Source organism: Watersipora subatra, chromosome 9, assembly GCF_963576615.1.
Source record: "Watersipora subatra chromosome 9, tzWatSuba1.1, whole genome shotgun sequence".
NCBI lineage: Eukaryota > Metazoa > Bryozoa > Gymnolaemata > Cheilostomatida > Watersiporidae > Watersipora > Watersipora subatra.
The window spans coordinates 18,559,788-18,569,241 of NC_088716.1; the positions used below are offsets into that span (position 1 = coordinate 18,559,788).

The window sequence follows — 9,454 nt, forward strand, 5'->3', positions numbered from 1 at the left end:
TTAGGAAGTAAAGCTGGCTCAGCTACCGGGTCAGATCCTTTACAAATTGTCACAATCCCTTATTATATAGCTCAATAGCCGTAACACTATGCCTCTCGAGCAAGTCAATAGTAATCTGGGACAATTGTCAGTATTGCATAATCAAGTGAAGTCAGTAAAACAGCTGAGGCTGTTCTATTTTAAAAGGATTCTTATGTATGTATTCTATGACACTGGTTGTATATTATGGTCAAGTACCTGCTAGCACTGTGAAAGTCATTTGATGTCAGGCTTTAATGGACGCGAGACAAAATTGCAATGAAGGCAATGTGATTTTTTGTTTCATTGTCTGTTTGAATGCCTGCTCTCGTGTGATTGGCTAGTCATAGCTCATATTTTAAACAGCTTCTGTTGCGCTGAGCTGAATGAAATCGAGTGTGACTGAAACTGGTTGGTTGCAAGTTTGTATGCTTTGGTTGCTTCACCCAATGGAGGCTTTCTTCACGTCAATTTGGTCAGGCTGCGCTCCATCACCATAGTAGCAACTTTTTAGTTTCATCGTCTCTGCAAATGTCTGCTCTTGTGTGATTGGCTAGTCACAGCTCATATCATAGACCTCAGCTTGTTCAACTGTTGGGAGTGTAACTAAGGGGAGTCAGACACTTACAGCCTGTAAAAGGAGCTGCTCTAATATCTGGTGAAGAGCTGGCAGATAGATCATCTCATAGTATAATCTGATAGTATATATCTGTTCATAACTTAACTGGTTTGATGAGTTACAGTAACAATTTAGTAAGTAACTCTCTACTATAATTTATTAAACAGAGCTCAGAATAACTTACCAAGTACTGGGCTGTCACTTACATCAGATCTCCTCTGAATGTAAACTCTGAGGAACTCTCAGCTTCACGTATCTGCAGATGACATAGTTTACACGAGCCAGCGCTGACATTTTACCATCAACCAATCAGAGACAGTATCTTGAAGCAGGTACCTTATTTATTCCTTTATTAAACATGAAGTAGTCTTTATTATATTTATTGTTGGTTTCCTCAAGTTTCTCATTAGATATATTCAATGAGATGGTACTCAATATATGATAGTCTTTCTAGATATTTTTTATAGATAAATATGTCTCCTTCAATAGACTTTATATCAACACATTAATGAAAATCATTAGCATTCCTCTGTTAGTTGCTTCAGAACATCATTTTGATAGCTGCAAATGGAACATCCTAACATCAGACAAATCACTGACATGTTAGTTATCACCATCGTATATGCCAACCTTTTAACTCTTCAAAGTCGGCAAGCCCTCCCATCGGCCTTTTAATACTGCGCAGTTCATTCGCTTGTTGCATGGCAACCACTAACAGTAGCTAAATAGTCTTTTAGTTGTGTTCTCCATAAAATTCTCTACAAGATGCAACCTCTTTTCAAGTTTAAATCGCTGAATCGAGTGGTTTTTATTTTATTAAATCTGTAATTAATAGCCGGAGTCAAGTATCCGGTTTAACTACTTTATTGCTATGAAAGGATTAACATAATCAATGTGAATTTTGTTATGTGAAATTTCCAGGAGTTTTTGATTTTGCTCCAACTAATCGAAGGTGTTTTAGCAAAGTTTTTGATCAACCGATCTCACTGGCTAGTTACCCTTACCCAACTGTCATTTTTGCACGGGCTTCTGGTTTTGGAATTTTCTTTGTATATCAAGTCTACAAACGATTTTTTTTAAATAGCTTAAAAATAGCCCAAGTCAAAGCTTTGGTTTTGTACAATTTTTCAAAGAACATTCTAAGCTTCAAAGAATACAAAAGAGCGTTCATCAGACAATTTTTACTATCCTACTCATTGCTTCTCGTGGTGTTTGATGGAAACATGTCCTTTGTAGTGTAGTATAATAAAGCTATGATGGTGACAAGGTTTCAGTGCTCGCTATCATATACATGGCTAACATAGGAGATCACAAAACATTGTGTAACACTAATGTTTGTTAATTACCAATAATATCCTTCGCTTTAGAGGCGATTTAAAATTATTTCACTGAACCATCTTTTCCCGGTTTTATGGTGTTTAGTAATTTAGTAAGGCTAGTATTTTATAGATCATTAGAAAAGGAGTTTTTGTGCTGAATAAGATGCAGTATTTTAGTTTGAAGAAATACCAATTACTTCTCAAGTTATGAAAACATATACAGTGCCCCCTCAGGATATGATGTTGATACAACCATAGTTTAACATGGGAGGCATATTATAGTTCTTTGTCTTTACATAGATGACCATCTGGAGTGAGCTTAATTACAAATGTGATTAATAATGGACTATTGTTATTATTTTGTGAAAATATTTTTGGTCATACCAAGGCAGCATGCTGACGTGAGGTAGTTTGCCATTATTGTTATGAGTTTAAAAGTCTGTGAATGTTCAAAGTTTCAAGATGAAGTATTATTTTGTTCAAATATGATGGACTTTACTAGACTACCAAGTCCTGTATAGCGATGGTGTCATTTCTGGCTCATGACGATTAGTTGTTATTTTTAGCATTAGCTGAGACTATTATCACGTGATCAGCTTCAGTCCTGAGTGCCTGGGAAGCCCTATGCTCATTCCACATGCAGATAGCGTCTGTGCAAGTAGCATTCATCTGCAGCCTAGTTAGCTCTTTCCCTATTCTTTATAGTAGAGAACTACACAACAAAGCATCATCTTTTCATCATAAACTGATTTGATGAATAGTAATAACAGCCTCGTAAGTAACTCTACTTAGTATAACCTGGTGACTCATCTGGAGGTTTTATTTGTCTGTCACTTTAAAACTTCTTTGTTGCTGGTTAATTGTAAGTTTCAAAGGTGAGCTCATCCCCAGGGCTAATATTTTAATTCTGCCTACCTAACCTAATGCTTCACGTGATTAAAATTGGAATCCATTTTTTTTGTACTTGTGGTACATTACAGTGAAAAATAGAAGTTTTAGCGTGTGCCATTTTTATATTATTTAAATAAGCTTTATACAAAGAAATAAAAAAAGGTAGCAATAACTTTACTGAATTGTGAACTATTTCAATAATGATAGACTATGAGTTGTAATGGTATACAGTGGCTCATGATAGACTTAACTTCATCAACACTATGTGTCCACAGTTGTCTTTAATAGTCATTTTTTCTTACTTTCATATTACCATAAACATGGTTATACATGTATGAAAACTTCGTTTGTAATTGTATAAGTTTTCAGTCAGCCTAGGTACTGTAGAATATGTACTAAATTTTACCATAATTTGTCTATGACCTGTGAGACTGCTTGTACACAAGCATGTCGATGGATTACAATAGCTTTTACAATTATTACAGATTGGAACAGTGTTGTCTGTCATGTAATCATTTGTGAGCGTCATGATTCCATTAAACCTGACAGGTTACTACCAACTCAATTCATATTTAGATGGTAATATACAGATTTTCAATTATAGGCTCCTACAGAGGGTATCTCTATCAGAAACAATACCAAACAATGAAGTGAAATGAAGTATAAATCTGTGCTGTCAACAGCAATTATATTAAAAATTAAGTTACAGTTCTTATATTAATATAATTGTATGTTCATTTTTAGGCGTGCTGAACGTAGAGCAATATTGAGACTACAAAAACTGAAGAGTTACCCACACTTTTTATAAAATTAGTTTGACAGATGTAGTGCAGTACAGTGGAACCTCAGTTCTCGAATACAACCCGTTCCAGAAGGTTGTTCGAAAACTGAGTTGTTCGAGATCCGAAACAAGTTTTCCCATTAGAATTAATGATTGTAAGTTTTAATCCGTTCCAAGTCGATTTAACGACTTCGGTAAAGTATTTTTTAACATTTTACACCATAAACTGTACTGTATACGACATACTATAAATAAAAACGGGTAGATATAGATCGTGTTTAATTTTAATAAAATATTTTCTATCTATGATGATGAAAAAAGAAAACAACAAGTAAACATTTTGTATGCTTTGCTCTTAAAACATCAAAAATATTAAAGGTTATGATTAAATACCAAAAATCGCATAAATTGATAATGAAACAGCAAAAAATGCAACAGATCATTTACATCGAAAATCGTGTGAAAAAGAAAATAGAAACAGATGTCTCCTTTTTGTAAAGAATTAATGACACGAAACTTCTCCCTTTGTTTGAGAACCTTCCGAAAGTGGCTCATAACAACGTCGTTAAACTTATAAACATGCTGTCTCCGGAGCTGTTCCGAACGTTTAATTCAAATTCTCATGTTCCGGTTTGGTTGAAAACCGATATTATGGTCAAGATCCGAGACGAGCAAATCTCATATTTTTTGGTCGAAAAGCGAGTTGGTCGAGAAACGAAGGGTTCGAAAACTGAGGTTCCACTGTACTCGGTAATTGATTGTCGGAGGTTTTTTCCAGCGCATATATTATAATGATTAACCCTCTAGCGCATGTAATGTTATGTTTAAAATAGCCAAGATGCTGAATATTTTGGACAAGTGTCAAATTAACAATACATAGCGCTGATTCTTTCAATTACAATATATGACTATTATTAGCTAGTCTGAGAGTCTTTTCTGATCAACAAACAACTATCAACTGAATATGCTACTCACCTAAAGTTATAAAGCTTTTTTTCTGGTAAATTCTAGAATCATCTTAAGTAGTTCATGGACCATGTTAACCTATTATTAATTGGTTACAAGCATATCTAACATAAGAAACATTCCAAATACTATTTCCTACTTGAGAGTTGTCTTCTATCTCAGACTAAACTATGTGAGCGCATATGTAATTGCAGCAAGCTGAAGGTTCTATTATTGATTTCTGGAAATCTACATTCCTTTGCAGCACTAACTCTGAAACAGTGATGTTCACTGTTTCCAGTGTCATACATAACTTAATGATGGAGTCATAAAATGCTTTTGATATGTTAAAGTTGGACTTGCAACAAAATTCATGTTACAGTTATTTGGTATCAAAAGATTCACCATATCTTACTCTGTTGTGTTGTAGGTGCCAAGTATGTGGAAATGTGATTACAAACTCTTAAAAGCTCAAAAATGAAAAGCCGCCGTAGATTGGAATCCGTTTATTTCTCTGACGTAGCCATGACAGTTTGGATATTGTCTTGTCACGTGATGTTCTCACGTGAATTAAAAGGCTAATAAAAAGCTCAATATAAAACTTATCGTAGCACTAGTTTATGACAAATACTTCGGGTTTTAACGAAGACCCCTTATCAAATATAGATGCTCGCTTGAACTAATCGTCACGTTGTAATCTGATCATGTGACCCAATATTTCGAAAATAATTTTTGCAGCACTTTTCGATTATTTCAGGTGACCAACAGGCTTGTCTTGATTATCAGACAATATGTACTCCTGTGAGGTAAGGTTAAAAAATTGAATGACTTTTTACAGTAAGTTCTAAAAGATCAATGCTAAAAGTGAAAGCATTACAATGACGATAAAACAGACGCGTAAGAACAATAGACATGGCTTTATTGAATGCGTGAAGTATATTTGTGAAAATATTTCGACAATTGAGGTTGCATGAATGTGTAAACAGAAACCATCTTTCACAACTAGTCACATTTGAGCCGTTTTGGGAAGAGAATCCTAACTATGGCGGTCTCGTATGGCTGCGATTTTCTGTTCATTTTTGAGCTTTTAAGAGCTTGTAATCACATTTCCACGTATTTGGCACCTACAACACAACAGAGTAAGACATGGTGAATCTTTTCATATCAAATAACTGTAATGTGAATTTTGTTGCAAGTCAACCCTTAAATCTGACTCTAAATGCACTGATATGTTATATTTAGCTGCAGTCATTCAGGAGTCATGCTGAGACGAGCTTGGAAAAAGATTAGAGGCAAATCTAGTAAAAAGGTTTCTGGTAAGATAAAGTGTTGTTATATGAGAGAGTATGGTCAGCACTGAGACTGAATATGCTAACTTGTAATGACAACTCACTTGTTTGTCATTTTTACACTAAAATCATCTGCTGTTCCAAGGAAATATTTTAACTTTCTGAAGACTGACCCATTTTTGTACTAAGTGTTCAGAGCCTGTGTTGTTTCTAAAACAGCATGCACTAGGGTTTTGCTATACCCCTAGCCTGTCTTGACAAGCTGTTGTTTTTGCGTAGTTGTCCCCCGTCGAGTGGCGAGCAACAACAGCTTGTCACAAGACATACAGCACCTGATGCATCAGCTGCACTTATAAGGAGTTATTCTCTTCCATCTATGCGGCTTGGTTGCGATGTTATGTCGGTCGCTCCATTGGTAATCATAACGGATTTCACGCAAAAATTTATGTAGAAAAAAAACAAGATTACAACGTTTAACCAAAGACCAGTTTTTGTGATAAACTTTAGTAGAACTTAAGAATAAAATAAACTTAAAATAAAATCCATTAGAACAAATAAAACTGACTGATACAAAAATAGAAATAAAACTGACTGAGCGCACAAATAACGACATGTTTAGTCACTGTTGTTGCCTAAGTTCTCAAGTTCTACTAAAGTTTACCGCAGAGATTGGTCGCTGGTTAAACGTTATAATCTTATTTTTTCTACATAAATTTTTGCGCAAAATTCGTTATGATTACCAATGGAGCGACCGACATAACATCGCAACCAAGCCGGATAGACGGAAGAGAATAACTCCTTATAAGTGCAGCTGATGCATCAGGTGCAGTATGTCTTGTGACAAGCTGTTGTTGCTCGCCGCTCGACGGGGGGACAACTACGCAAAAACAACAGCTTGTCAAGACAGGCTACTATACCCCTCTCCAGATTTTCTAGAACTTTGAAACAGTATTGGAAATAAACTAGGCTATTCATAGTCGCTTGAGAAAGCAATTAAAAATGTTGTGCCACCGCATAAAGCAGAATAGATCCAATTGAAGTTTCTAGATACTTTGTTTTTTACTGTTGACCTCATCTGTGATTTAAAAATTGGGGTCAAATGTACGCTCTTCGTTGAGCGAGTTGAACACTTTCAACTTTGCGGACAGCTTGCGCTAATAAAATTAAAAGATAAATAGATTGACTGAAAATAAAAAACACCTTTTCATAGTTTGCGTTGGCAAATAATTACTAATGTTTTTGTTCTAGAAAGAAAACTTTATTTTAAAATTTCTAATGTGAACTCTCAGTTTAAAGGCTTTGACTGTAGTCATTCATCTTGCTTCTTTATAACTAGTGCCTGAAAATTGACACTTGACTGGCCTGAATTATCAATGACCACCCAAGTTGAAATAATACTAGAGAGAATAAACCAGGACAACTTATGATAGTCAGAGGCTGAGAATTTCATCATCTCCAAGTTTCAATTTCTAATAGCAATTGAAATTGAAACAAAACTTTATGATTTCATTGCTATAGCAACAAGGCTCCTGATGAACTACAATTTATGCTACTAAACTCGTGTATCGTAAAGTGATGTTCGAAGTCATGTTTCTAGCATATGATACTAATATTTAGCATTAGTATCATCTGCTAGTAACATCAGGTATGCTATAGAAGTCTGCTTCAGTACCAATATTTCACTCGTGTCTTCAACTTGGTTGTCAGGAGAGTCTGGTCCATCTAGCAGTCGGGATGAAGGGCCATCATCTTCTAGTGCCAGAGCTCTTTCAGACTCGTCATACAGCTTACAGTTAGAGGACTCTCCGCTGTCTCCCTCAAACACAACAAGCTACAGTACAGATGGTATGTTTATCTGTATATTTGTCATTTAATAATCTTACTATTGTCATAGTTGTTCTTCTACAATACTCTCCCTTATTAACTTGTTAACTTCTATCATAAACTAATTGTAACAGTTACTGTCTTACTAGTCAACAGTTTTTATGGGATGTTAAAAATTCTTTGATGAAATAAAATTGAGACTTTAACCCCTCATCTCTTGGCCAGCACTTCCTGGTACAGTTAACACCTACCTAATCATTTCCTGGTACAGTTAACACCTAACTAATCACTTCCTGGTACAGTTAACATCTACGTAATTGCTTCCTGGTACAGTTAACACCTACCTAATCACTTCCTGGTACAGTTAACACTTACCTAATCTCTTCCTGGTACAGTTAACAGCTACCTAATCACTCCCTGGTACAGTTAACACCTACCTAATCACACCCTGGTACAGTTACCACCTACCTAATCACTTCCTGGTACAGTTAACACTTACCTAATCACTTCCTGGTACAGTTAACACCTACCTAATCACTCCCTGGTACAGTTAACACCTACCTATTCATTCCCTGGTACAGTTAACACCTACCTAATCACTTCCTGGTACAATTAATACCTACCTAATATCTTCCTGGTACAGTTAACACCTACCTAATCACTCCCTGGTACAGTTACCACCTACCTAGTCAACAAACTCTGTATACCTTTCTCTAGAATACTTCCACCTACTAGCATACTACCTCTCTATTATTTTGTATTTTATATAAACACGTTTGCTGTTAATTACCAGCTTGGTAATCTGCTGACACTAACAACTACTAACATTCCCTTCCATAGATATTGAAGTTGAAGGTATAGTAATGGTTTAGGTAGAGATGAAGGTGGAATATCTAGCAGAGAAATGGTTAGCGATAGAGGGTTATGTCAAGCTAGTTTAACCTCCTGAAAGGTATAAAGTATATGAAACCTTCAATGAGTGTCAGTATTTTACTAGTAGTCAGTCCACTGCTTGTCTGATGCTAGCACTGTGAAAATTGTATTTCACATCATGCATTTATGCGTGTCAGCTTTGACATGTAAGAGGTAGACAAAATGACCTGCGATAGTCTTGCTTACTTGAGGTTTGGGTGAATTTATAGCCTTATCAAAAGCATTATTTATACCCTGCAGCATCAGCCAGCTATTTAACTATTGACTGAACCATGCTCATCGCAATCAAATATGTAATAGAGCTCTAATAAAGATGTCCCGATGCCTGTACATTCTAAAATTATGTATTTTCACAACTAGTAAGTATGACTCAATTTTCAAGGTCAGACAGGTCTGAAGCTGCAGCTATATACAGTTACAGCTCCTACTATATACAGTGGATCTGCTGCCACAAATTCTGACTCGCTGTCATTGTGATTTATTACACTGCTGCCGCTAGTTCACTGTTGTTCATAATTATGACAAAAATATAGCTGTAAATATTATAAGAGGTTTACTGTATTCTCACAACTTATTTTATAGTCTACAGAGTTGCCTACAGACTGTCTACACAGGAGTCTAATCGCTGGTTCATTGGCTTACTGCAAGACAAAACAGTAGAGGAGATACTTAATGAAGTTGGTGAAAGCTCCATTACACAGTTCAGATGTGAAGGAAAAATTCCTCCATTGAATATACTTTGTCCTATGGTGAGGGAGCTGTGGTTAGAGAACATTCCAGAGAACTGCCAGTTGGAAAGGTAAAACTGTACATAGTTACCTTCACTTATACCACC

At 35.7% G+C, this 9,454-nt stretch overlaps 1 protein-coding gene across 1 annotated transcript in view; it reads left to right on the forward strand.

The window, feature by feature from the left end:
• The first annotated feature begins 5,834 nt into the window (after window positions 1–5,834).
• LOC137404859 (uncharacterized) overlaps window positions 5,835–9,454 on the forward strand; it is a 53,974-nt gene continuing 50,354 nt past the window's right edge. The window contains exons 1-3 of the mRNA XM_068091087.1: window positions 5,835–5,889; window positions 7,570–7,707; window positions 9,202–9,418. Coding sequence (XP_067947188.1) covers window positions 5,835–5,889; window positions 7,570–7,707; window positions 9,202–9,418 — 410 coding nt within the window. The remainder of the gene's footprint in view (window positions 5,890–7,569; window positions 7,708–9,201; window positions 9,419–9,454) is intronic.